The sequence below is a fragment of the Pseudogymnoascus destructans genome (assembly GCF_001641265.1).
Source record: "Pseudogymnoascus destructans isolate 20631-21 unplaced genomic scaffold scaffold_8, whole genome shotgun sequence".
Taxonomy (NCBI): domain Eukaryota; kingdom Fungi; phylum Ascomycota; class Leotiomycetes; order Thelebolales; family Thelebolaceae; genus Pseudogymnoascus; species Pseudogymnoascus destructans.
In genome coordinates this window covers 1432743-1460472 of record NW_020167527.1, presented here as the reverse complement: position 1 = coordinate 1460472, position 27730 = coordinate 1432743, and the positions used below count along the sequence as shown (strand labels likewise).

Sequence of the window (27730 nt, the reverse complement as noted above, 5' to 3'; positions counted from 1 at the left end):
AGGAGCTCCCATTCTCTTTGTCAAGAAGAAAGATGGCTCCTTGCGTCTCTGTGTTGATTATAGGGGCCTTAATGCAGTCACTGTTAAAAACAGATATGCTTTACCCCTTATCCCTGAGCTCATAGATAGGCTCTCTTCAGCAAGGATCTTTACCAAGTTAGATCTCAGGGGAGCTTATAACCTGATACGCATCAAGGAAGGTGATGAGTGGAAGACAGCATTCAGAACACGCTATGGTCATTTTGAATACCAGGTAATGCCTTTTGGGCTTGCCAATGCACCTGCTTCTTTCCAAGCTCTCATGAATGATATTCTAAGACCTTACTTGGATATCTTTGTTGTTGTCTACTTAGACGACATTCTTATATACTCTTTAGACACTCAAGAGCATGTTCTACATGTTAGACAAGTCTTAGAGAAGCTATCTCAAGCACAACTCTTTTGCAAACTTGAGAAATGTCTTTTCCATATGTCTCAAGTTGATTTCTTAGGACATAGAATTTCAACAGAAGGCATTCAGATGGACCCTGAAAAGACAAAAGCAGTACAAACGTGGCCTATTCCTTCCAGCATTAAAGAGGTTCAGTCTTTCCTTGGGTTTGCCAACTATTACAGGAGGTTTATACCAAGATATACATCCTTGGCTTTACCCCTTACTCAATTACTTCACAAGGACACTTTGTATCACTGGGATAAGACACAGCAAGATTCTTTCGATGCTCTTAAAGGAGAATTTAAAGAAGGGAAAATGTTACTACACTTTAACCCCTTGAAACCTGCCACTCTTGAGACAGATGCCTCAGATTTTGCCATTTCTGGAATCTTATACCAAGCTCCAAAAGACAACCAAGAAGAGCTACAGCCTGTGGCATTTTACTCAAGAAAGCTATCAGCAGCTGAACAAAACTATCCCATTACAGACAAGGAACTGCTTGCCATAGTATGTTCTCTAAAGCATTGGAGATGCTACCTTGAAGGGGCAAACTATCCTATCACTATTTACAGTGACCATTCAAATCTCTTGACCTTTACAACCACTAAACAGCTCAATCGACGACAAGCAAGGTGGTCTGAACAACTAGGAGGTTTTGACTTTGTTATAAAACATGTCTCAGGGGCCAAGAATCAAAGAGCAGATCTCCTCTCAAGAAGACATGACTACCAAGATTCTGCTAAAACTAGCAATACAAAGGCTCTGCTAGACTCAGCAAAGCTTATAGCAGCATCTTTAAGCAACCCTAGTACTACAGAGGACTTAGGGGTAAACTTATCCCCTCAAGACCAAGTTGCCCCCATTACCTCTTCTCAGGAACCAGAGACCTTTAAAGACTATACACCCTCAGCAACACTTCTTAAAGCATTCAAAGATGCTTACAACCATGATCCCTTTGCGAAAAGAACTTTGGAATACCTCCAGAAGAAAGGTTCCTCTCTTGAGAAAGTTGGACTACAGAATTTCTCAAAAAATCAGCATGGACTTCTCTTATTCAAGAACTATATCTATGTCCCAAGGGATAAACGATTACAGCTACACCTCCTACAGCAGTTCCATGATGCTCCAGCTGCAGGGCACTTTGGCTTTGCAAAAACTTATGAACTTCTAACAAGAAAGTTCTACTGGCCTAGTCTAAGGACTACTCTTCAAGACTATATATCTTCTTGCACTACTTGCAACTTGAACAAACCTACACGGCAAAAGCCCTATGGCCTCTTGCAGCCTCTACCTATACCAGAACGCCCATGGGACTCCATATCCATTGACTTTATAGTCAAGTTGCCTCCTTCTATCCCAAAAGGGGGTGCTACCCCTTATGACTCTATCCTTGTGGTGGTAGAAAGGCTCACAAAAATGGCACACTTTGAGCCTTGCAATGAGACTATTACAGCTTCTAAACTTGCGTGGCTATTCCTCAAGGTGGTCTTTAAATATCATGGAATTCCTGGACACTGGATCTCAGATAGGGGAGCAGTTTTCACTTCAAACTTTTTTAAGGAGTTCTCTAAACTCTTAAACATGGAACAACGCTTCTCTACAGCTTATCACCCTCAAACAGATGGCCAGACAGAGAGAGTCAACTCTGTACTTGAACAATATCTAAGAATTTATACAAACTATGCTCAAGACAACTGGGCAGATCTTCTCCATCTTGCAGAATTTACTTACAACAACACGGTCTCTAACACCACAAAAGAGACACCTTTCTATGCAAACTATGGTTATCACCCTAGGTTTGAAGTGGCAGAACTGAATTGTCCTGAAAATTTCAAAAACCCTTCTGCTACTGAAAGAATCATCTACCTTAAGGGCCTCCAGGACTATCTCAAGGTTCAAATACAGCGTGCACAAGACGAGCAGGCTCAGGCCTTTAACAGGGGGGTGGTTGCACCACAATTCAAAGTTGGTGATCAAGTCTTTTTGTCTAGAAGACATATCACAACTACTAGACCTTCAGACAAACTTGATACTAAAAGACTTGGACCTTTTAAGATCACAAGGACTATTGGCAAGAATGCTTTCGAGCTTGCATTACCACCTACTTGGACTATCCATAATGTCTTCCATGCATCTCTCTTGTCTAAGGCACAAGAAAGTTCCTTAAGACCACTTCAGTCTCCTCCACCTCCTGTTCTGATCTTGGATCAACCAGAATATGAAGTAGAATCTATCCTTGACAAAAAGACACTTAGAGGTCAGGACTACTTCCTCGTTAAGTGGAAAGGCTATCCTACAAGTGACAACACTTGGGAGCCTAAGAGAAATCTAAAAAATGCATCTAAGCTCATTCTAGAATTTCTTTCTAAGAAAGCCACCTGGCTAAAGGGCAAGCAGACAGCCAACAAACGTCCTTAAAAGGGGGATCATGTCATACTGACATTCGTTGCACTCAGTTTGCTATCAAACTCAAGAGCAAACTTAGAAATCTCCTCCTCAAACCTACAAGTCAACATACATATCTTGGCTTATCACATCAACAACAGAAGCAATACTACTCAACGATTGCTGCAAACTCTTCTACTACATCTGTTTATGCTACATACATCACGGCATATCATTTGGACACTCATTGAACAAGTTATTAAGAAAATCTCCTCCTTAAGGGGGTGGGCCAATACTACCACATGGCATATCTCTACCAACTAGAGGCCTAGGAACATGAACGATAGCTCTAGAAGCTTCTACAACCCTCTATGATTCATTACACGTCATCAGTCCTTAGTTACCCACAAGACTTGGTTAAGTTATGACATAATTTGTCTATAGGTACTCTGACCTTGGACCTCCTTTTCACTTCCTATAGGCTAGGAACCCAAGAGATGGTTCTATGGGATTCTCTTACGTCGACTACAGTTACCAAGCCTGGTTAGTCATGGAAAGTCTTGGAAAATGAGAGAACTACACTCCTTTAGCATAAATAGGATTGCCCTTTCCTTAAGAAAGGGCAAGCAGACAATACAGTAAATCGACTAGCACATACTTCTACGTCTTTTCCAAGCTTCCAAGCATTGATCTTGTTATTCTCTGTTTTTGAAAAGTCAGTGAGGTGCTAACCTCTGACTTACCCCTGAGTTCTCAGACTCAACATTTGTTGCAACTTGTCTAAACCACTTCACCACATCATACACCTGATTGCTGCGTTGTGGAATAGTCTAAGCTACAACCCTTTAGCTCTGTTTCCTAAGACAGTGTGTTGTCTTAGTAAATTCATCCCTTCCTTGGGTGGCTAGATTCTCATATCTGGTGCACCCACCATTACAATATTGCGTTGGTAATAACTAAGGAGATAATTGATAGAGATGGTGGGAGTGGATTTGATAATGAAAAATCAAAAGCAAATATGCGGAAATTGAAGAAAAAAAAGCAATATTAATACTGTGATATTATGATACATATCATGATATTCAGCTCTAATATTATATCACATGATATTTACATACCTTATATTATATTGGCAATATATCATGATATTGAATATCGTGATAATATCATGATAATATCGTGATAATATCATGATAATATCGTGATATTCTGAATATTATTCCCCACACTGCCCACAGCTCGAAGAGACCTGTGCTCGACTTCTGGATCTTGCAACTAGGGGCGAAGGTTGCAGGTGCTCTACCACCTGTGGCAAGAGGTGTGGCTGTGTTAAGAAAGGAGTTTCTTGTGGCCTAGAATGCCACAAAGGCCTTGGGAGGGATTGGGCGTGCTCCTCGTCGTTTTTGGCCACCGAAGATGGGGCATAAAACCGTGTTCGGGAGGGATGGGGGATGGATTGGTGCAAGTTTTCATTTTGGCATTTGGTTTCGGGGCCCCCTTTTTAAGGGGCCCTCTATAATTAGGGGCTGTCGGGTATTTTGCTGTGAATTATATATACCCAATAACTTTTTAGTTACATTACGGCAGGAGATGGTACTGTAATTAACAATGCGGTTTAAATTAACAATCTTACTACTACTACTTACATGCAAGTTTTCATGTGGCTATACATCATCCCAGGTGCCTAGTGGGGGCTATCGAAATGTAGCGTATTATGTGAATTGGTATGCACCTACTTGTGTGCTTCGACAGTCTAACGATTACAGGGCCATATATGGCAGAAAGTTCTTTCCGCAGGATCTACCAGCGGATAAAGTCACGCACGTAATTTATGCGTTTGCTAATATACGACCGGATGGAGAGGTATTCCTATCGGATGAATATGCCGACATCGATAAACATTTTGAGGGGGAGTCTGCTGCAAACGATGCTGGGAATAATATATACGGCTGCTTGCAGCAGCTTTATATCTTGAAAAAAAAAACATCGACACCTCAAGGTCCTTCTTTCAATTGGGGGTTGGAAGTATCGTGATAACTTTGCAGTACCAGCTGCGACACCCTCTAGCCGCTCTCGGTTTGCTTTATCTGTAGTCTCGCTGGTGCAGAACCTTGGTCTTGATGGGGTGGATATTGACTGGGAATATCCAATAAATGACTCTCAAGCTAATAACTTTGTTCAACTACTGCACGAAGTCCGGACTGCGCTAAATGCGCAAAACTTATCGTATCACTTTCTGCTTACAGGAGCTGCCCCTGCTGGGCCCCAAGAGTATAAAGTACTACACCTTGCGGAAATGGATAAATATGTTGATTTCTGGAATCTTATGGCTTATGATTATTATACGCCGAATACATCTACTCACCGAGCTAACCTCTTCCACGACTATACCAACCCAAAATCTACAACATTTAACACAAAAACTGCCGTTGACTATTACGTGTCACAAGGAGGCATTAAATCGGATAAGATAGTGCTTGGGATGCCTATCTATGGTCACGCATTTAATCAAACAGATGGGCTTGGGCTTCCATCTACTGACGCTATCGCAGGCACGTGGGAGCCAGCTAGTTATGATTTTAAGGTGCTGCCTCTACCAGGTTCTAAGGAGTATTACAATAGCACACTTGGCATAAGTTATAGCTACGATGATAATAAACGAGAATTCATCAGCTATGACAACATAGCAGTCATAAAACAGAAGGCGGGTTGGATTCGGACCATGGGTCTTGGAGGCGCCATGTTTTGGGATAGTAGCGCTGATGGCAAAGGGAGTGACAGCTTAATTGAGACAGTCTCGAGAGTTTTGGTAGAAGATGGCTCAAGGCTAGACGGTACAGTTAACAAGTTGGCTTACCGAGATTCAATTTACGCCAACCTTCAGGCTGGGATGCCAGACTCCAAATCTCTTCCAGGATCAGTTGTTACGACCATGGCTACTTCCACCTTTATAACTAGCTCTTCTACTAGCTCAACTGCTATTGCCTCTCCATTTCCATTCACCACATATCGTAAACGAGACTGTAAGTGTCTAGTTATATGGCCTGTATATAAGACTAATTATTTTAGGTGCAGAGTCGGAATCATCTTCTTGATGAAGGTAGTACTCTGGCGGGTGGTCTTCAACATCAGTGTCAACATCTGTAGTATCAGAGTCGCCGCCCCCAGCATTATCCTCCACATCGGTATTAATATCTGTCGGAATAGTATCGGAGTCGCTTACAACGTTATCCTCAACATCGAAGCAGCTCTCGGAGTCTGACACATTGCTGCTAGAGAAGCTTCGTGAGAGCTCGCGACGCCGCATATCAAATTAATTCAAGGGAGACGACGGCAACGACGGCATTGGTGTTAAAGGGAAAGTAGGAGATGTTGGAGGGAGACGACGCCAACGACGGTCTTGTGTTAGAGAAGTAGAAGATGTTGGAAGGGAGACGAAGCCAACGACGGTCTTGGTGTGGGAAGAGAAGAAGGAGATGTTTAGAGCCTGCTCTAAAGGAACTGTATTGTGGAAGAGGAAAGAGACAGGAGCGAGCGAGCAGGGTATTAAGTATGGAGGTTTGGTGGGAAGGAAAGGTACGGTAGACATAAGGAAAGCTATCATTGACTTAGTCACAAGGGGCTGGAGGACACCCATATTCTGAGGGCCAAAAGGGCTGCTTCAAGTCAAAGACGAGAGGCTGCTTCCTGCCTTCAACCTTGCTCTGGTTTTGGTGTTCCTGCGTTAGTCAGCTAGGTCCGGGTCTTGCCGCTTCGCTATCTATCAGCCACCCGAGCGTTAGAGCAGCGTGAGATTTTGGCAACTCGGCTGCACAAAGCAGCGCCCAAACCAGCCAAAAACAGCACCCAGTTTGCCGCAAGGTAATAATTATTGTGCGTGGTTATATCATTTTCATTATGTAATATTCGTCCCACTCAAAAAAGGTAACAACGGCTATTAGCTAATATATTGCATACAAGGTGTGAATACCAGCTGCTAATTAAAAATATGTTTTGTCCTCCCTGTGAGGTAAAGCAAGGCGCAGGAAATGCTTTTGATACAGCGACTGATGCGGCCGCTAGCGTATTTCGGGCGTAATCATGGAGATACCTTCATGTCTCCAAATCCCGATGGCAACATCAGAAAACACCAATTCGGTTTTTTGCTACAGACTCAAATGATCGAGATAGGAAGTATATATAATGGGGCTGATTGCCCTTGGCAGACACCCTCATCATCGCAACGACATTTAAGCATCATTCGCAATTGGTTTCACCAACCCTCAAGGTGACACATTGACCCTAGAACTCTGTATACTATCTAATAACTAACTTATACTCTTCAGTTTCTTATATACCTCTTGCTATAATGTTGAGCAAGAGGTATATAAGAAACTCGCCGAATCGGCCGTAACGGCCCTGAAGTTGCCTGCTTTAGGCTTGGGAACCATGGGTCTCCGCGTGTAGTACGGCACGATTGACGACGACGAGACTCGCTTCAAGTTCCTCGACCGCGCTTACGAGCTCGGAGCTACGTTCTGGGACACTGCAGATGTGTATGGAGATAGCGAAGACCTAATTGGGAAGTGGTTCAAGCGGACGGGGAAGCGCGATGAGATATTTCTCGTCACCAAGGTGCGTTACTCCTGCGTTTCAAAACGGCGATGAGCAATATCATCAACTTTAGGTGTGATGAACATGTCAACTAATCAGCATATAGTTTGGTAACCGAGTCCCAAAGGAACATTGGCAAGCGGCAACGGGATCGAGGCGATGAAGGCCAGAACCATCGACAGCACACCCGAATACTGCCTTGAAGCCTGCGGGCAGAGCCTGAAGAAGTTCGGCGTCGATTACATCGACCTCTACTACGCCCACAGAATCGACGGCGTAACACCCATCGAAAAAACCATGGAGGTATTAGCCAAACTGAAAGAGTGAGTTACCCCCCCCCCCTTTTTTTTAACCCCTTTCCACACCCACCCGAAGAACTCCATCCTAACCCCTCCCTAGAGCCGGAAAAATCCTCCGCCACCACCATCCGCCGCACCCACGCCATCCACCCCCTCTCCTGCGTACAAATGGAATATTCCCCCTTCAGCATGGACATCGAGTCCCCCAGCACCGACACCCTGCGCACCTGCCGCGAGCTGCGGGTTTCTATCGTAGCACAATCGCGCATAGACCGACGCGCATCGGCCTCCCGACGACTTCGAAGTTGGCGACGTACGGTGCGCGTCTCCGCGGTTTGCGCCGGAGAACTTTGCCAGGAATCTGGAGATGGTGGACGCCCTGCGGGAGGTGGCGGGGAGGGAGGGCGTGAGTGTGGGACAGCTGACGCTGGCGTGGTTGTTGGCGCAGGGGGGGGGCATATTGCCGATTCCTGGGATGAGGAGGGTTGGTGGGGAGAGGTATCCGGCGATAGGATTGAAGTCGATGTTTGTTGATATGCTATAGCTGCGAATGAGCGTTGGAGGGGGAATGGGTGAGGGGGGATTGCTTGTATCATATAAGCTATACCACTGGTAATATATTGAAACATTGATACTGTCATTTGAGTAAACCGTTACAACCGCTACCCCGCGTTAACGTTGGAATGTGATCAAGTTATGAAGTTTTTCATCCGTGTTTTGGATATAATTTGCCCAGCATTTATTCCCATCCCCATCTACTTTCTATTCCATATTCTGATACATAACTCTGATCGACAACACGATATATGACAGCATAGCATATCGACAATACTACATTGTGATATTCCTATGCTATCACTGCATTGTACCGAAAGGGGCACGTTGTCATGGAGAAGCAGAATCAGGGCCAGAATCAGGAGTAAGAAAATAACATTAATATCAATATCAGATTTAATCCGCACATAAAAAACCCAGCACAACACAAATTTAAGCCATAACCCAAATCGCCCATATCACCCAAATCGCCCATCCCCCTACAATAATCTCATAAACATTCCTCATATTAGCAGGGGATTGGCAATATCACTCCACAACACGTGACCCCTCCTCTATGTGGGGAGCCCGCTCCTATCCTTACCGACAATCATCACCCGCCGCCATCAATACAACGGATAAGAAACTGGGTCCTCGGAAAAGCAAAATCACAAAAGCTCGACATTAACCCAAGGTGCCAGCCGTAACCCGGCAGCGATCCCCTAAAAACCGGGACCCTCATTTTCAAGTGTTTTGTGTCGGTCAACCCTTTGTTTACCTCCCCCCCAAACGCCCCGATGTGAGGACGTGGGAGGATAACGTTCGTGGATGCCCAAGCTCACGACTTAAATTACGCAATGGACAAAAGGAAAGATACCACGTCAACTTATCGACTCTGGGTATATGCCGAGGAGAAGCAACAAACAGTTCAGGGACCAAATCAACCAGTCACGAGACATCCATCACGTGTATCCGTACTCAACTCGCACGCTCGCACCCACCCATCCCTCGTCCCCCTTTTACCCCCCCCTTTTACCCCCCCCCCTTTTACCCCCCCCCCTTTTTACCCCCCCCCTTTTACCCTCCCTTTTACCCTCCCACACCCCCAATCCCAACACCTTGTCCCTCCCATATCTCCACCCGCAACGCCTCTCCCTAACTCCCCGACCCCAATACCGTCCCCATCCCAACCCGCCCCCCCCACGCAAACGCCACGGCGCATCCCCTATCCCGTAACCACGACCCAGCAACACCACTGGCCGCCTCCCAGGACGCACTGTACTGGGTCGGTCGGGATGGCCCCCGTCTGGCCGGGCGGAGCGGGCGGAGCGGGCGCACAGGGCGCCGCGCGCCACGGGACGCTGCAGTGGGTGGGGCGCCGGGTTTTTGGGTTGCGGCTTCTTCTCCGACGGCCGCGGGGGCGCTGGGGGGACAGGCGGGTTACATAGATGGGTTGGTGTATAGTAAGACGAGAAAAGCGGTGCGGCCGTTGGCGATTCATCCTGGCACAGCATCTCGGACTGGGCAGGGGAGAGGCGATGTGTCTGAGCGATCAATGCTATGTGGAGTGAAGGGGCCGGGGGGGGTGGGCATTGGAATTGTACGCAGCACAGGAATGTGCGATTTGAGATATGGAGAGTGGGGATTTTTAATGCGAATCGGGATCCTGGAACACGGATGCGGGTGCATGACCAGGCATGAGAAGGAGAGAGAGGAGAGAGGCTAGGCGGCGGCCGGTGAGTGTGTGAGGCAAAAAAGCGACGTGGGAAAGCGTCTGGGCCCGTTGGCCTCGCTGGTGGCCGCTGGAGGGCTGCATTTATGCAAGGCGGTTTGTGCGCCGGTGCGCCGGTGCGCCGGTGCGCTGGTGCGTAGTGCAATGCCAGCATCGCCCCCCCGAGTTGCATATTCGTACTATTATTGTGTACTAGTAGACTACTGTACATGCTCGTGTGTGCCAGAGGAGGAGGGAGTGTGGAGTTTAGGAAGCCAAACGAAACCCTGAACCACGGTTCGCTCCATCGCCGTCCCCTCTCCCCTTCGCACAACCTGGCTGGTTGCTTAACCCACTTGCCGCTCTGATTTCCGCCGGGAGGGAGGGACGGCTATCGATTTGGGAGGGACAGCCACGGGGGAGCGAGTACTTTTCCTTTTTGCCTTGGTAACACCGAGCACCGTACTTGTCTCTCTGCTCAAAGTGGCCCTGATTTTGTGTAGCGCCATATTCCAAATTTTACCACTACTACCATCGCGGTAGGGTCGCGGGTGAGGGAGAGCACAACGCTCACAGCATACTACGGGTTAAGTATCAGCACAGGAGGGAGGTAGGACGCATAGGGTGAAAGGGCGACTCCCCAGTTACCTCACATCAGAGCCTTTGGCCTTTAGCAAGGAGAGCTCGGAGCCCTAAAGATGGTCTAATTTGGCTGTGGGGAACGAACGTCGAGAGGGTGGAGAAGGCTTGGGATAATCGGGACACCCAGGATGTGCTTAGCTCTTTACCTAGCACCTCGAGGACGCTGTGGTGGTGCCTCCTCCGCCGTACCAGTGGCTGGGGCGTCGTGGCAGGCGCACTAAAGGCAACCTGGACCCTTCATACGGAAGCGAAAGCTCGTTGGGGGTTGGGGGCTATAGTAACTCCCTAGCCTTTGCTGGGCTTTGCGAGCATAACGGTGTCATCGACGACGCCCGAGATTAGGATCGCGTTAGGACGCCGTCAGGGCAGGTTTAGCTTCGGCGGACCTGGGTCGAATGTACTCGTATACACAATGCCGGAGCTCGGAGGTGTGAGGAACGGAGCAGGCCTGTCTTCCCCTCTTGCCACTCCGCCGCGAATGCAGCGGAGTTGCCTGGCGATGTCCCACGAGAGTTGTGTGATGTCCGCGATAACCCCCTCCCAAGGCCACGATCTCTTCCATTCTGTTAGCTAGAGCTCTCTCTGTCCCAGCAGGCAAGTTAAGAGCGCCCCACTGAGAGCGCTTTTCATGTGTCGCGGTTTCGCCAGCGGGTTAAGATAACGCTGGGAGAGCTAAGCTAAGATGGATCCGCTCGCTGGACAGAATGGTGGGAGGAGTATGGTTCCCATGAGGGGAGCACGCTGTTTGTCGGTCAGAAGGGAATAGGAGCCTTTGTCGGGTTTTCCGAGACTGGGAGCCTTTTCCGTCCAATATTCTATGGCAGTTGTTGTGTTTTGATCCCGGAACAAACGTCGTTGTAAATGTCGATGATATGTGATCCGTGCGTCAATGCGAAGAAAACTTGATATGTGCCGTCCTACGTACGATTACGTAGCTATCAGGACACAAGTCACATCCCTGCCTTGGATCTATGGAGGGGTACAGCAACCAAGTTTTACGGTTATGTGAGAATGAGGGGAATAATCAGCGTCTAACAACAGTACGAGATGCAGAATATCCATGACACGGGCCATCTCTTTTTCTTGTTGCCTCCAGAAATGTAGGTTTGGTAATTGCCTAAGAGCCCAGCCTGTGAGTCGAGTCTGTGGGTGCATGAGGAGGCCCGGTTATGCACAGCGCAAGCACGGCGAAGGGGCCACGGAGGCCTCGAAGCAACCGTCACTTTGCGATAGCAATCGCTGGAAACTAGGCTAGAATCGGTGGAGCTTGAAGAATATTGTCAGACTGCATATGTGAACCACCACAGGGCGGGCGAGGATTACATATTGTATTGAAGCATTTTGGGTCACCTGCGAGCTGCTGTGACGTGCCCGCGGCTTCATTGGCGGAGAACCCCGTTGAGGAGATGGCTCGACATCAACTGCGCGGGGCATTTCTGCTTCAGCAGGGAGCTATGTGTGAAGAACTGCCGGCTCTAAAGATTCGTGCTGTAAAAGTATCACTGGCATCATCGTAGAAGCAAGAATATGGCGCCATCAGCACACCAGCTGGACAGTAGATCCTTCGATAGTTCAGCCTGACGTGATGAATGAAGCCCAAGAGCTCACACGACTAAGCAGAATGAGGGGTTCCAATTGATTCCCCACGAGAAATAAGAAATTTGATGGTGGCTCCGTTTCGCAGCAGTAGTGCTGCATATGCTGAAACGTTCCAAACACCAACGATAGATAAAACTGCAAATGGACTGGATAAGCTGGCAAAGCTCACACCCGGATAGCTCCAATATTTTGAAATGCCCAGAATGGACGCAATACGCAATACGCAATACGTAAGTTGTTGACAAGAACCGCAGTCACATGTAAGCAAACTACACATCTGGCGTGATAGTGATTAGCACAACGCCTCAGTGCGCGGTAGTGGTGTGACGGCGGTATGTGATGTGTATCTGCCCCCGCGTCTCTCCATCAAAGTTGTGAAGAGAGGCATAACGCCGAAGTAGGATACGATTGGCGTTGGAAAAACGGGGATGAGGCATGACGGGAAGGAAGCCGGCTCTCTCGCGCGCTTCCAAAAAACGGCACTAAGGGAGGGGGGCATCGCAAGCAACGCATGGATTGGGCTAATCAATCGTGAACGATTCGAGACCGTGTCTCGATGCATTGTCTCCAGCAAATCGGTTTTCCGCGACCTGGAACGTTCTCGAGTATCGTGGAGAGCTGAGGAGTGATACATTTCTGCACGATGAACTGCAGTCTCGGTGCGGGCTGCGAGGCGGCCTTGATGCACTGGGGGGTGACAAGTCCAAAAGAGGCACTCTGAGCGAATTACGATGGGGGCAAAATGAGCTGCGAGTTGAGGCACAATAGCACATTGCATTGTTGCTCTGACGAGCGGCAAATCGCGACTCGCAACTGGTGACAGCCTCCATCACACTGGCCCAGCAGGGATACCCATGGTGTGCGTGTGCGGAACCGGCCAGCCCTTGACAGAAACCCCATCATTCTGTGATTCATGGGGGTCAGTGAGCTTTGGCGTTGGATGCTCCGAGTGACGACGGACATGGCCGCATTGAAAGACGCAGGCACATTGGCTGTCGCGTCTTCTGCCGTCTGCTGTTATCTCTTCATCTCTTCATGCGACATGGTTCACAGCGATCCCCGAGCTTCGAAACTGACGCGCCCCATGGTCGAGCCGCTCCAAGCAAAGAACCTGGTGGTAGCTCATGCACGCGCGGGTGGTAAACAAACCGGTCTCGTACAGCAGTGTCACAATGGGAATCAGAAAAATAGGAGACATTACTGGGGAGCTTAATCGTGGACCTGGGGGTCCCCCAATCGGGCCAGACTCATTGGATGAAGTACGGTTGGTCGGATCTATTTTGGACAGGATCTTTTTTTCTGGTGCAGTGCATGTACATATATGTATGATCTCGGACATGTCGTGTCTGAGACTCGAGGACGCCTTTGTCTGGTCTGAGAAGGCATGAAGCCACATAGGATTTCAACCCTGTTGTCGCGGGATACTAGTCATGATCCCTAGAAGTACTAGTAGAAGTAGGGGACTTCGTGGAGATTCGACACGGTCGGCCATCAGGCCAAGCCCAAGCCATAACAGTGCTAGGGGGGCTGTTACGTACTCCTGGTACTGAATTAAAATTGTGAATTGTACAGCAGAACAGTAGCATCAGTAAGAAACATAGTTCAACCGCGTTGTTGTTTTTCCCTCTGTTGTGTTTGAGGTTTTGTATTTTTTTTTCTTTCTCCTCGCACGCGTGTAGTCTGTTCCGTCTCAAAGAAAGGGTTTGGCTACCTAATGCTCGGACGGGGAGTGTACAGATGGGGACGAACAGGGTTCGAGATCAGTAACAAAAGGTGGTTGGGGGTGTTGCTTGGGGGTGCTGGGGGGCTGGGGGTGCTGGCTGGGGGTGCTGGCTGGGGGTGTCACTAGGGGTGCTGGGGGTCGCTGGGAGGTGCCTGAGGGTGTGCTGGAGTGCGCTGGAGTGCGCTGTAGAGGGGAAGAAAAAAGACAAAAGAAAGGGCTCAAAGGGCAATTGAATGGTACATGGTGTTGTTTGTGCTGATGTGTGTGGGGAGAAGTACTCAGTCAGTAAGTTGCATGTACCTTGCACCTCCAGCTTGCACTGTGAAGGTACATCCCCTCTGCGCTCTTCTGCCTCGACTTCAGGTACTCGGTGTGTGTCTTGTGCTGTGTCCTCGGCTTCTGTACCGTACCTCCGAAGCCTCCATGTTGACTCTCCCCGGCACAAAGTTAATTCCCTTCACATATCGGTCACATTTCTCTTTATGGATGACTGAACGGACGGGATAGCTGTACGTGTGTCGTATGTGCGACATCAGCGCTGCGAGATTTCTTGTCCTCAGCTTTCGTGGTTTTGCCCCGTTATAACCGCGTTCTTGTCGCGTCTTTCGAGACTATAGTAGTGTGTGTGCGTGTGCACAGATACAGATAGAGAGAGATAGAGATAGAGATAGAGATAGAGATAGAGATAGAGATAGAGATAGAGATAGAGATAGAGATAGAGATAGAGATAGAGATAGAGATAGAGATAGAGATAGAGATAGAGATAGAGATAGAGATAGAGATAGAGATAGAGATATAGATAGAGATACAGATACAAATACAGATACAGACATAGATAGACATATACAGATAGATACAGATACAGATAGATATAGATACAGACATATACAGATAGATACAGATACTCGAGTAGATACAGATACAGACATATACAGACATATACAGACATAGATACAGACATATACAGACATATACAGACATATACAGACATATACAGACATATACTGACATATACTGACATATACTGACATATACTGACATATACTGACATATACTGACATATACTGACATATACAGATATAGATACACACAGATACACACACAGATAAACAGCAACAGCCACAGCAACCACCGCACGAATAACGCGAACCAAAAAACACCATTCCCTAGCCAGAAAAAGGACCTTGCGCTGTCCATCTCCATCTCCATCTCCATCTCCATCTCCATCTCCATCTCCATCTCCATCTCCATCTCCATCTCCATCTCCATCTCCATCTCCATCTCCATCATCTCCATCTCCATCTCCATCTCCATCTCCATCTCCATCTCCATCTCCATCTCCATCTCCATCTCCATCTCCATCTCCATCTCCATCATCTCCATCTCCATCTCCATCTCCATCTCCATCTCCATCTCCATCTCCATCTCCATCTCCATCTCCATCTCCATCTCCATCTCCATCTCCATCTCCATCTCCATCTCCATCTCCATCTCCATCTCCATCTCCATCTCCATCTCCATCTCCATCTCCACCATCCTCCTCCTCCTCTCCCCCACAAACTCCTCCTTATCTTCGCAAGCACGCACTCCACCGACTACACTGCCCCGTCCATGTTCCTACCACAATAATAGGAAAGAGAGATGATAGGAAGGAGAGTCATTTCCACCATCACACTTTCACCACGCTACAGCCACACTACGCCAAAACACTTGCACACCAAACTGTACTAGCTGTAGTACTAGGTGAGCTCCCAAAAACCCCAAAACCCCCCCCTCTGTTGATCCTCTGGTCCTTCAATCTTTCTCCACTCCCCTTATCCCCTGGTCCTTTCCCTCATCATCCCTCATCCCTGTGTCCTTCTTTTACTCATTGCAGTATAGTTTCTCCGTGCGGGTGGGTACAGATAGTCCATCCACTACGGAGCCCTCGACAACCCTGCTACCCAAAGCTTCACGATTCATCCGAGACCCTCCCCTCCCACGTACATACGGACGTACATACCGCCACCCAAGGCATTGGTTTCTTGTGCAAGCATTCTCGCCCGTTGCTCACACAATATTGCGGAGCTCTTGTACTTTTTACACCCTGCGCGTTGCTCCTTTCCTTATTAGAAGTACTCTGGGCCCGTGCCAGTTGCATAACCAACTTTTCTGGTCCTCCCTGCTCTTACGTTGTCCTTGTCCTGATATCCTGTTTCCAATCCCACTCGACTTCGACGTCTTCGTTCATATACAAACTTCCATTATTACATTTCGATCAAAGGACAAGCTATTGACGAGTCGTGTGCTAAGCAACAATTCCGCCGAGCGTTAACAAAGAACGAAAACAAAAATTTATACCAGTTAGGAAGGGTCCGACTTGGTATGTGACTATACCTTCCCCTGGCCCTCTCTGCCATCATTCCTCAGCACAAGAGTTCCTCAACGACCAATCCAAGACAAAACAAAAACTTTGATAGCTAATGGTCTTTCTTATATACAGTATCCCCTGCAGGTCGAACAACTTGAACGATTCGAATTACTTCCAACCCCACAGTGACAAACCGGAGCTACATCAGTGCCCATGGTAGTTTTCGAACTTAGACCGTCATGGCGACTATGAGAGAGCACTCGGAGCGCAGCGCACATGTGACACCTCTGCACATTCACAGGGGCCATTATTCCCAGTCGAGTGTTGATATGACGAGCAACAGTGGCACCGTCCGACAGAACGACAACGCATCCGAGTATTCCGGATACAGCTGCACACAAATAACACCACCAGCATCTCCCAGCGCATACGACGACGATGTGACGATGACCGAGATGGACTACCCGCAGCCAGTCTTCCACAACTATCTGCGTGCGGTCTATCCATTCAACCGAGCTGAGAGTCCCTTGGAGCCGGCAGTGACGTTGCACCTGAACAAAGGCGATGTGGTGCTCGTTTACTCCATACATACCAATGGATGGGCAGACGGAACTTTACTCCTCGATGGCGACCGAGGATGGGTACCAACTAACTTCTGTGAGAACTATGAGCCCGAGGAGATGCGAAGTCTTCTGAGGGCGCTTATCAGCTTTTCGGATCTTCTGAAGAGTGGTATCACAGCCGACGATGAAATCTTCAGCAACCAGGAATTCATCAAGGGTATCATTGCGGGTGTACGACTACTACTCGTTAGTATATCTTGTGTGTTAGTGTCTGTGCTAGGATGCTAACAACGTTGTGCAGGAGCGATCAAACTGCCTGACAAGGGACTCGCCATTCGTCTTGAGCAATGAGATCGTTCGCCGGAGTCGCAGGTCTCTTCTTTCTGATGTCTCGTCACTTGTGAAGACATCGAAGCACTTGCAAGCTTATCGGGAACATATGTTCACCATGACTGAGCCAGGGAATATCAGCCAAGGTATCATCGATGAGATGCTACTGAAAGCATTCAAGATTGTCACACGAGGTGTGCGATTTCATGATGCTTGTTTGGCTGATCTGGAGTCGCAATATACGTTAAACAGAATTACCTCGTTGACGCGAGAGCCTTATGACCCGTCGACCCCGCCAGCCGACGTGACGACGTTCCAAAACGCGATGTCGAGAGCCAGCGCAGGGTCCCGACGGGAATCACTTCGCGTTTCTAGGGGTGGTGCTTCCAGAGAGGAGGCGGCCGAGGAACAAACAAAGCGACAGTCGTTCAAGCGAACGTCCAGCGTTTTTTCCCCAACAACAAAAAACCCCAGACGCCAATCTTCGATGCAATTGAGTCGCCAATCTCTGTCGCATAGATTGTCGACCGCGGGGCAGCATCTTGATGCGCGTCGCCAGAACTATTTGTCGGAGCTACTTGGCAAGGCACATGAGACATTCATATCGTGTCTTGGATCTCTTGTGGGCCGCCTACACCTGGCTCATGGCTCGAACGATCTTCTCACCAGTATACGTCAAGCAATTGCGGCAGGGAAAGCACTGGGTACCATCATTGAATTACTATGCGCCCGCGATGTCCGTAATGAGGCCAGCCTCCAAGATGTCCGAGATACCATGTACCAGTGTATCAACCAACTTGTCATCGCCGCGAGAGAATGTGTCGGACCAAGCAGCTCTGATGGAGAAGACAATGTTATACTACAAAAGGATCACGACTCTATCGAGTCTGCGGCAACCGGTTGTGTTGTTGCTGTTGGAGAGTGTGTTGAGAGGGCGAAGTCCCTCATCGAGATCGTGGGCGACTTCGAGCTCGAACCGTCTGCATTAGGAATCGATGTCTCAGCTTTCGCTGCTGATGTCGCGACTGATAACAACCCTAGAATTGTCGAAGAATCTACATTAGAAGAACCCGCGAGCCTACCGCCTCCTCCACCGACAGGCTTCGACTTCGAAAAGACTCTTCCACCATCCGTTACCGACATGGAGAAACCTCTACCATCCTTCGTTATCATCGACCAGGAGAAGCCTCTTCCACATGTTCCTGAATCGGAAGCCGAGACTTCCGACGACGCGCAAATGGGTCTCATTGGCACGGCAAAGACCACTTTGGCACCGTCGCCTACCTTCTTACCCGCTCTTAAACTCGGAGGCCCAATGGGTGGCCTACAACTACAAACCTCAATTCCCAGCAATGATTTACTCTCTTCGCGCTCAGATAGCGTTGCTACCTGCACTGGCTCGCCCAGTACCTATATGAGCAGCCTGCGGGGTTCGGAAGCCAGCTTGGTATCGCAAACCTCAACCCGTGCGACGACTCCCGAATTGAGCTGTCATCGCCAGAGCCACCAGAGCCACCAGATGTCTAAGTCGGTCAACAGCATCCCGGAAAGCCAAGCCACATCTGCGGATGAGCGCGAGGATGATGAATCAAGGGTGCTGGAGAAGACCTTCGCGCATGAGCTGATCTTCAACAAAGAGCGTCAAGTTACTGGTGGCTCACTTCCAGCATTGGTTGAGCGACTTACATCGCACGACTCTACCCCCGATGCTATCTTTGTGTCAACATTCTATCTTACATTCCGCCTCTTCGCAACACCAATCACATTCTCCGAAGCTTTGATCGAGCGCTTCAACTATGTCAACGAGAGCCTCCACATCGCTGCTCCAGTTCGCCTTCGCGTCTACAACGTCTTCAAGGGCTGGTTGGAGACTCATTGGCAACATACCGCAGATAAGGTTGCTCTGCCGCTCATCCGATCATTCGCCGGGACTACACTTCTATCAGTTCTGCCGCAAGCAGGACGCCGGCTGTCAGAGCTGGCTGAGAAGGTCGCAGCGACTGAGGAGCCAATTACCCCGCGCCTTCTCTCATCTATCGGCAAGACGAGCACCTCGATTGCTCAATATATCTCACCGGATACACCATTACCGTCACCTATCCTGTCTAAAAGCCAGATCAACAGCCTCAAGACCTGGAAGATGGGTGGATCATCTCCATCTATCCTCGACTTCTCCCCTGTCGAGATGGCTCGCCAACTCACCATCAAGGAGATGAACGTTTTCTGCACCATTATGCCCGAAGAGCTACTTGCTTCGGAGTGGATGAAGAAGTCTGGATCGAACGCAGTTAACGTGAAGGCAATGTCCACTCTCTCGACTGATCTGTCCAACCTCGTGGCCGATACCGTTCTCCAGTCCGAGTCGGATGCGAAGAAGCGAGCTGTTATCATCAAGCACTGGATCAAGATCGCAAATGAGTGCCTTATCCTCAACAACTACGACTCGCTCATGGCTATTATCTGCTCGATCAACTCCTCCATGATCACGCGCCTCAAGAAGACGTGGGACATGATCTCCCCGAAGCGAAAGGAGATGCTCAAGGTTCTTCAAGACATTGTCGAGCCAACGAAGAACCACGCTGTCTTGAGGCAAAGACTGCAAGGCCACGTACCGCCTTGCCTTCCATTTGTTGGCACTTACCTCACTGATCTCACCTTTGTTGACATGGGCAACCCGGCTACCAAGCAACTCACTGGCAGTGCAGGGGAGAAGGGTATGGCTGTCATCAACTTCGACAAACACACGCGCACTGCGAAGATCATTGGCGATCTCCAACGATTCCAGATCCCATACAGACTTGCAGAAGTCCCTGAGCTCCAGGAATGGATCCAAGCGCAGGTTATTCGCGTGAGAGCCTCCAACGACTCGAACAACGTTCAACAATACTACCGCAAGTCACTGCTCCTTGAGCCACGCATGACTCAGAAGACCTCCCCAGTCGACTTCCAAGGCGCCTTCTCTCACCCCACACCCATCCTCACGAAGGAGAAGTTTGACCTATTCTCATGGGCGCATACACGCGACAAGCTCGCGTTGACACCAACACCTACCAACTCTTGATTTCATATTACATCATTCGACGACCAACCTATAATCCTTCTCTCTTTGATACCCAATATTTGTATAGCGTTTTAGCGATCGGGGTTCCCCAAAACGGCGTTTGCGGAACCAAAATCTTTTCAAACATCGCATCACACATCATCACAACCATATCACGACATAGCACCTACAAAGGTACCTGCACAAAAACCCGAAGCACTCACACGTTTAAACGGCCTCGGCACTCCTCCAAAAGTACCGGCGGCACATTCTACATTTTGTCATTTTTATACATTGTTCTGTGGACAATTACTCTGTACTCAAACACAACCCTCCTTCTTCGCTACGGCCAACAACAAACAACACACGCGCACACACACGCGCACACACACTACCATTTTCATTATTACACCGCACCATCCCCCGGGCGCAAGCGGGCGGGGGATGGGGCGAATTGGGGGACGATAGGGAAAAGACTTGTATGTATTCGTTTGGGTTGTATGTACAGCATTAGTTTCGCCCGGGCCGGGGAGCTGGGGTTGAGTTGCATATGAAGACTTTATCTCACGAACCGGGCTCGCAGCCTGCTGGAAAACACTGGATGGGAATGGGAAGGGAGATGCAAAACGCCCAGAGTGGGCGAAGAGGAGGTGGTAGATAGACAGACTACTGGGCGTCGTTGCCCATCGCTTCAGTGCGAAGAAGAAATATGACCTGTTAATATCTGACATACATATGCCTATTTATTGATTTCCCGTGCCATTCTGTCCTTTGTCGAATTTGACTATGTATGTATGACTGTTCATCATTCCCCCATCCCTCCACACACATACACCTATTCTCCATAACTTGGGAAATTTCGCCGCGTTTTCAAGATCATGCCAGATCATGCATACCGCGAAGTGAGACATCTTAACTGCACGGCGCCCAACTCGCTGGTATCCTCCTCCACACACCAGTCTGCGCATCTCATGCACCCATCTCCCAATCCCGCACCACCTCCGCTACGCTGTTAGTCCAGATCAGCGGTCCTGGCGCGGCCACCACTGCGGCCGCCGCCAGACCACTGCACGACCGACCACTTGCACGACCACTGCACGACCACTGCACGACCACTGCACGACCACTGCACGACACTGCAACAGACCGCGCCATCGATCGTCAATCGACCCAGCCCAGCCCTTTCGCCATCCTGTACGTCCCAGACATCTAGCGATCGCCGTGTGTGTCATTCACATGCATGCGAGGAGTGATAGATAGCATGGTGCGGCAGATACGGCAAGTAGCAGCATCGCGGCGCGCGGTACTGTATGCGGTATGCGCGTTGAGCTCGATGGGGAGGGCGGGGCGGCGGGGGAGGCGCCTGAGAGGTGGTGTTTATTTATGAAGGACTTGACTCTTCATGGTTACTCGGTTTTGGAATGGAGGGGTACACGTGATGACGTTGTCGTGATGATGGTTGATCCACACACACGGGGTTTTTGGAGGCTGCAAGCAGCGTTACTGGAGATATTGGATGGGTATTGGGGGGGTAAGAGGGGGAATAAACAAAGGCTTCGTCGCCTCGACTCCACAGAGCGACGCGGTTCGTGTTGCGAGTTTCCCCTCTTTGAGCGCCTCTATCGTTAAATCCACAACCGCGTTGGAGTCGCGATTATTATCATACCAAGGAAGGAGCCTCACGTGCTTTTTTCGCGCCCCACACACACCGAACTATGAGGCCAGGCCCGGCCGCTCCAAAACCGCCTTGGAAATTTAAAATAAATTTAGTAGGAATGTCGGCTGGGTTCGGCACGGATAGGTAGGGACGGGCTTGGGATAGGTTAGTGGCGCTGAGGTAAAACACACAAAGGGGATATGGTTTAGTGGTATAACGCTTCTTTAGCATAGAAGAGGTCCGGCGTTCGATTCGCCGTTTCTCCAGTGTTTGATTGATTGCTTCGGCATTTCTTTTTTTCGTTTTTTTTGTGGGTGATTGTGGTTATTGCTATCACTTTTTTTTTGGCTTGTGAGAGGGGAGGTGGATGATGTCACGATATGGTTTGCGGGAGGCAGACTATTATAAAGCTTGGGAGAAACGTGCTTGATATCTGTCCCAGCTGTGGTCTATACACATCGCCGAGGTTGGGAGATCTTCTATCTAATCGTTTTGGTTGACCCACAATCACGTCCCCATAGCTCGACCAGCTTTCCTTAGCGTCAAGATCTAGACCCCGAGGTCTACCAACGCGAAAGCCGGAAAGTATTCAAAATAGCTCGCCTAGAGCTTCGCTTTGGCAGAGATAGGAGCCGTAGCGTCCTCGTTGGTGGTCACATTGCCAGTCTTCGGGGTGTTGCCGAAGAAGATAACCTCGACGGTCAAATCATCACTATGGGGCAATTAGTTCTGTCATTAATGTAAACGAGGGCACATGCGATTCTTACCGGTATCTGCGCGAATACGGCGCAGGGAGGGTCAACAGTGCGCGGAGCATCTCGTCGTTCTTACCCCCTAACGCGTTGCGCACAAGATGTGTTGCGACGTTCTTGTCCTCGACTACGAAACGCTGGTTTTCTCCGCCCTCAACGCCCCATTGCTGCTGTCTGATGGGTGTCTTTTGTCCATCGTCCGACTTGCTGGTTGTCGAACGCTCGACGGGCAGGCCCTTCTCTTGCGAGCTGAACAGTTTGAGCCAGCCGTTTGGTGAGCCCTTGTTCTCAGATGATTGCTTCTCGATCCACTGGCCGACAAGGCCGACGACCTCCTCGTTCGTGAGCATCTCCCACAATCCATCCGTGGCCATGACGACGAAGTCTCCGTTTTCTGGCTCCATCTTCGTGGTGGTGATGATCGGCTCGGCAGTGACATACGGAGGAGTCTTGAGAAGAGGAGACGGTGTCTTGCCAAAGAAAGATCTCTTCATGCGCTCAGAGGTTTCGCGAGACCACTTGTAGATCGCGTCACCGAACGCGCGAGACGGCTCTAGGCCGCCGAGGATGCGGCCGTTCTTGACTACATACGGCTCATCTGGATGGGCCTTGCGTAGGCGGGCAACTTCATCGGGGGCGCCTCCGGTCTGGTCGACGGACAATGGGGTTGCGACCCATTTCCCACCAGCGCCTCGGCGGCCAAGGACTGCTCGCGAGTCACCGGTGCAGGCAACTCGGAGAAGCTTGGAGTTGCTATCGTAGAACGACAGGAGAGCACATGCTCCTGACAGGGCTGGGGCGAGCATCTCGGCGGCGGCAAGCTTTGAGTTTGCCTTCATGACTTTCTCGACGCTCTCATGTACAATCTCGTGGTCGAGTCTGTTGAAGCCCGTCTTAATCGCAGCTTCGATAGCTTCGGAGGTAGGGGAGGTAGGGGAGGTAAGAGTAGGATCGATAAGCGCAGCCTTGTATGTACTGTTTAATTCGCGGGCGACATAGTTAATAAGGGTTTGTCTAAGTTTGGCGGAAGTTGTCCAGCCGCTGTTGGGATATTAGCCAATGTAGGTTCGTTTATTTCATGCGCTCCATACCTGTGTCCATCATATACACCCCAGAACATCCAGTCACTGCTAGGGCTCCCTGACGCTGTGGTCGCCACCGCATGAGGCACCTCGACTATCTTCTCGGAATGGTCGTCCTCGATGGGGTCATTGCTGGGAATCTGCACCACATCGTATCTCACAACACCTTGGCCACGGCCAACAAAGTATGATTCCTCGTTTGTCCGCAGCTTCTGTGTCGCTTGTTCCGCAGTGAGCATCTCTAAAACCTTTCGACCAGAGTTGTCGGTGTATTTGGAGATGGGTTCGTCGCCTTCAATGGATCCAGTGTAGATCGAGTCCGCAGTCACCACAACCGCTTGTCGGGTATTCGCTGATGATACCGCACTGGTCTCCGCCGCGTTTGCGCCTGAATAGGCGGATGTAGTGAGGCTTTGGCTTTGCCCGTTTGATGACTCCGATGTGACAGATCCCTTGTAACCGTACCAAGCTCCAGCAACAACCAGACCTGATGCAACCGCCACAGATATTCTTCTGATATGCATGGAAGACTTCAAAGGCGCTGGCAAGGGTTCGCGTCGGTTCGAGGTTGAAGCGGACCTTAATCCTTGCACATACTGCGAGGAATGGCCGCTGCGACTGTTATGGAAGGTTTGGATATGAGCGCGACGAGCAGTTCGTAGAGCTCGTATAGTAGCTCGACGCATTGGAGGACTGGAGAGGTCTCTGGACTGTCAGAGAGGAAGGCTGGATAGTTGACGAACCGCACCTCCAGGAGCGTCGCAAAGCCGAGGGGATGGTAATCAAGAGATCAAAGTGGCGTTATATTGAGGTACAATAGCATGCTGTCCAAAGAAGATTAAAAGAACGTATATAATGTTGGGCACTGGAGTGTGAAACTGTCACTGGTGGTGTTTATGAGTGAGGTCTTGGACAATCAAAGACGACATTCAACTAGAGTAGCCACTGAGGTCTCCTGGTCGCGTGTTTAGTGGAAGATATGCGGCGAGCCGAAAACATCAGCAAGCGGTGAAGTTCTGCCACTTTATCCCACGGGTGCGTCATGAGAAACACCTATCGCCACGAGCTGTACGCATTTTTTTGGGTGAAAACCGAGGATATTCGCAGTTTGAGGATTGTATGTACCTATATAGTATCCTTATAGAAAATGTCTAGCCGTCAAATACGAAAGCTACAGCAGCAACGGGAGTTGGAGCAGGCCAAACTCCGAGAGGCAGCAGCTGAGGAGGGGTCCAACGACGAGCAAGAAGACTACCGCCCACCGGCAAAAGCGAGTTTATTTTCCAGTTTTGCTGCACTGCAAGATGAGGATATTGATGATGACGACGAAGAAGAAACGAAAATAGACGAAAAGTCTCACATGAGCGCTGACGAAGCCCAGCCATCTCCTGCCCCGAAAAAAGCGAAGAAGTCAAAGAAGAAAAAGAAGAAAGCCAAAGCGAAGGCACAAGAAACAAGTGAAGCTCAGAAGCCCGAAACAAAAGATGATGGGGACGACATAGATGCTGCCCTTCGAGAGCTCAATGTCAGCGATAAAAAGGCCGGGCAAATACCACAGCTACCGAAGCTGGAACTGGACCCAAACTATGAGCGGATGTGTACCTTGCTAGGCATCAATAGCCAGCACCTCAAAGTAGGGAATGAGATGAGAAATCTCTTTGGCCGAGCTGCCGTTGAGGACAACGATGAGGCTGGTGGGCCTGTGCCACGAGGAGGACGAAGGCGGCAGAGGGCACAGCAACAACATGTTGACCTCGAAACGGCATTGAAGGGCCACCACGCTCCTGGAAAGGGGTTGCCTGATGTGACTCTGAGGAGGAATATATTTATACAAGGCAAAGACGAGTGGCCACGAGCAACTACAGGAGGCCTTACTATGAAGAAGGTCGAAGAGATAGAGCTCATCGACGGCACTAATGAGTTCAGATTCGTACACGACAATGCGTACGAAGCAGTACAGAACCAGTTCAGAATATACGTGGAGATGGGCGACCCCCAGAACCTCATAGGGTTGCTTCAGAAAAACCGTACGTTTTGACATATCATCCCCCCAAACATTTTCTGACGCGAACTAGCATATCACATTTCACTGCTCCTCCAAGTGAGTAAGATAGCCAAAGATCAATCGGATCATTCGCTATCCAATGACCTCATCGAGCGTGCTCTGTTTTCATTCGGACGAGCCGCCACGTCACTCTTCGCAACGAAGATGTCCCTAGGTAAAGCGCGTCTGGATTTCGCCAGACCCGAAAACAGAGAGTTATGGCTCGCGGGCTATCATTACATCAGGAGCTTGACAATGAAGGGGACTTATAGGACTGCATTTGAGTGGGCCAAGCTTCTCCTATTACTTGACCTCGAAGACGATCCGTACTGCTTCAAACTCGTCGTTCACCATTTAGCAATACGAGCCCACCAATTTGAGTGGCTAGTAGACGCCGTATCATCACCAATGTTCGGCGACGACAGGGGCTTCACGGAAGACTTCCAGCTTCCATCCCTGGCCCTTGCCCACATGCATCTCAAGCACGGCGCTGAGTGCCGAGAAGTCCTCGGCCGAGCCATAAAGAAATTCCCCTACCTCTTCTGCCTGCTCTTCAAAGAGCTCAACCTCGACGACGCGCCCCCCTCCATCTGGGGCATCCTCCCCCGCAACAAGGGCGAAGAATTCTTCTCCAGCGTCTACATCAAGCAAACGAAAGACCTCTGGAGCACCCCCGAAGCCACCTCCCTCCTCGTCGAGGTCGCGCACGCGGTAGGCAAATCCGACCCCAAGGATATCATCCCCATTCCCAACGAATGCATGGACCTCGACGCCGCGCGCTTCATCTACCTCGACAACACGCCCGCGCTGATGTCGCTCGTGCCCTCCCACCTCATGCACCGCCTCCCAAACTCGGACTCCGACCCCCTTCCCCCGGAGGCCGAGATGAACATCTTCTCGCACCCGACGCAGCGCCTTGCGTTCGCGACGGGCGCATCGGGGATGGGGCCTAATGGCGAACTAGAGGGCTTCTTCGACCCCGTCGCCGCGATACGGCAGCTCATCCCAGGGTGGAGGGGTCCGCCGCCCGAGACGGATGAGTTGATACCTGGCGTGATCGAGGCGGGGCCGATCCAGGAGATTGTGGACCGGGAGACGGAGAATGGGGAGTTCGCAGCTGTGGAGGCGCTGAATCGGGGGGATTGGGCGGCGGAGGGGCATGTAAGGAATTTGGGGAGCGTGAGGAGGCTGTATCGGTATTTGTTTGGGGATAGGTCGCATGTTACGGAGGAGGAGAGAGCGGAGGGGCAGAGGAGGAGGGAGGAGCTGAGGGAGCAGATTGGGAATAATCCGGAGCTGGTGGAGCGGGTGTTGAGGGAGGATGATGATGAGTTTCCGGAGGGATATAGTGATTATGATGACGAGGAGGAGGAGGATGAGTTTGAGGATGCGGAAGAGACGCACGAGGGTACTGTGGAGGATGCGGAAGAGAGGCACGCGGGTAATGTCGAGATTGCGGGAGAAAGGCACGAGGGTAATACTCGGTAGACCGCCCGCAACCAAAAATACAAATACCAGCATATGCGCTGTAACCAGCCATAACATGCATCCCATTGTAACAACCACACCAGTCTCACCCCCAAAAACAGCGTCATCCCAGCGTACCGCCTCACCCTGCGACGATCCGAATAAGCTTCCCCCCTCCCCCAACCCCCCCCCCCAACCCCCCCCAACCCCTCCAAAACATGCTCACCCTCCTTCCCAGCGCCAAACGCCGTTGAAACGCGGGAACTCCCCTCCCCGTAACAGGCTAAACATCCACTCCCTCCGCCCCATCCCCCATCCATCCCATCGCACACCCGGCCATACGCTGACACATCAATAAACATGCGCAAATTCTGGTTTGCTGCATCCTCTCGGCGTACGGGGTCGCGTCGTCGTTGAACGCAGGGCCTAGCGCCGGGCCTGGACTGACGTGCTTGGTGTACACAAGGGTGCGCTAAGAAGGCGGACCTGGTGGCGGGGTTGGTGGTGGTGGTTGTGTGCGCGAGTT

The 27730-nt window shown here is 50.0% G+C and overlaps 7 protein-coding genes and 1 non-coding gene across 8 annotated transcripts; 5 read left to right on the top strand and 3 right to left on the bottom strand.

Moving 5' to 3' along the window:
• Nucleotides 1–5540: 5540 nt before the first annotated feature.
• On the top strand, nucleotides 5541–5913 carry VC83_04102 (uncharacterized protein; the record flags this gene model as incomplete). The annotated part of the gene is made up of 2 exons (XM_024467738.1): nucleotides 5541–5841; nucleotides 5888–5913. 2 exons carry the CDS (start codon nucleotides 5541–5543, stop codon nucleotides 5911–5913), a joined length of 327 nt encoding a protein of 108 aa, XP_024324976.1.
• Nucleotides 5914–6912: 999 nt separating this feature from the next.
• On the top strand, nucleotides 6913–8286 carry VC83_04101 (uncharacterized protein; the record flags this gene model as incomplete). Its single annotated transcript, XM_024467737.1, has 6 exons — nucleotides 6913–6955; nucleotides 7024–7085; nucleotides 7265–7432; nucleotides 7568–7714; nucleotides 7813–8194; nucleotides 8255–8286. 6 exons carry the CDS (start codon nucleotides 6913–6915, stop codon nucleotides 8284–8286), a joined length of 834 nt encoding a protein of 277 aa, XP_024324975.1.
• A 2671-nt stretch (nucleotides 8287–10957) lies between these two features.
• Nucleotides 10958–12031, bottom strand: VC83_04100 (uncharacterized protein; the record flags this gene model as incomplete). The annotated part of the gene is made up of 2 exons (XM_024467736.1): nucleotides 10958–11152; nucleotides 11948–12031. The coding sequence occupies 2 exons, from the start codon at nucleotides 12029–12031 to the stop codon at nucleotides 10958–10960; spliced, it is 279 nt and encodes a 92-aa protein (XP_024324974.1).
• Nucleotides 12032–12721: 690 nt separating this feature from the next.
• Nucleotides 12722–15455, bottom strand: VC83_04099 (uncharacterized protein; the record flags this gene model as incomplete). Its single annotated transcript, XM_024467735.1, has 3 exons — nucleotides 12722–12913; nucleotides 12968–13100; nucleotides 15103–15455. 3 exons carry the CDS (start codon nucleotides 15453–15455, stop codon nucleotides 12722–12724), a joined length of 678 nt encoding a protein of 225 aa, XP_024324799.1.
• VC83_04098 (uncharacterized protein) lies at nucleotides 15428–20932 on the top strand. Its single transcript, XM_024467734.1, has 4 exons — nucleotides 15428–15662; nucleotides 15801–16281; nucleotides 16402–17078; nucleotides 17134–20932. Exons 3-4 carry the CDS (start codon nucleotides 16509–16511, stop codon nucleotides 20221–20223), a joined length of 3660 nt encoding a protein of 1219 aa, XP_024324798.1. The 5' UTR covers nucleotides 15428–15662; nucleotides 15801–16281; nucleotides 16402–16508; the 3' UTR covers nucleotides 20224–20932.
• A 1121-nt stretch (nucleotides 20933–22053) lies between these two features.
• On the top strand, nucleotides 22054–22126 carry VC83_04097 (the record flags this gene model as incomplete). The annotated part of the gene is made up of 1 exon: nucleotides 22054–22126. It is a non-coding gene; the product is annotated as a tRNA-Ala (tRNA).
• A 154-nt stretch (nucleotides 22127–22280) lies between these two features.
• On the bottom strand, nucleotides 22281–24734 carry VC83_04096 (uncharacterized protein). The gene is made up of 3 exons (XM_024467733.1): nucleotides 23703–24734; nucleotides 22627–23652; nucleotides 22281–22571 (listed from the first exon to the last, which is right to left on the bottom strand). The coding sequence occupies exons 1-3, from the start codon at nucleotides 24377–24379 to the stop codon at nucleotides 22463–22465; spliced, it is 1812 nt and encodes a 603-aa protein (XP_024324791.1). The 5' UTR covers nucleotides 24380–24734; the 3' UTR covers nucleotides 22281–22462.
• VC83_04095 (uncharacterized protein) lies at nucleotides 24735–27355 on the top strand. Its single transcript, XM_024467732.1, has 2 exons — nucleotides 24735–25720; nucleotides 25769–27355. The coding sequence occupies exons 1-2, from the start codon at nucleotides 24841–24843 to the stop codon at nucleotides 27223–27225; spliced, it is 2337 nt and encodes a 778-aa protein (XP_024324793.1). The 5' UTR covers nucleotides 24735–24840; the 3' UTR covers nucleotides 27226–27355.
• Nucleotides 27356–27730: the final 375 nt, after the last annotated feature.

Coding starts and splice junctions, on each gene's coding strand:
- VC83_04098 (XM_024467734.1), top strand. CDS start 16,509: ATGGCGACTATGAGAGAGCACTCGGAGCGCAGCGCACATGTGACACCT. Junction 17,079..17,133: donor CGGGTGTACGACTACTACTC/GTTAGTATATCT, acceptor AACGTTGTGCAG/GAGCGATCAAACTGCCTGAC.
- VC83_04096 (XM_024467733.1), bottom strand. CDS start 24,379: ATGCGTCGAGCTACTATACGAGCTCTACGAACTGCTCGTCGCGCTCAT. Junction 23,653..23,702: donor GGTGTATATGATGGACACAG/GTATGGAGCGCA, acceptor ATATCCCAACAG/CGGCTGGACAACTTCCGCCA. Junction 22,572..22,626: donor CCGTATTCGCGCAGATACCG/GTAAGAATCGCA, acceptor ATTGCCCCATAG/TGATGATTTGACCGTCGAGG.
- VC83_04095 (XM_024467732.1), top strand. CDS start 24,841: ATGTCTAGCCGTCAAATACGAAAGCTACAGCAGCAACGGGAGTTGGAG. Junction 25,721..25,768: donor AGGGTTGCTTCAGAAAAACC/GTACGTTTTGAC, acceptor GACGCGAACTAG/CATATCACATTTCACTGCTC.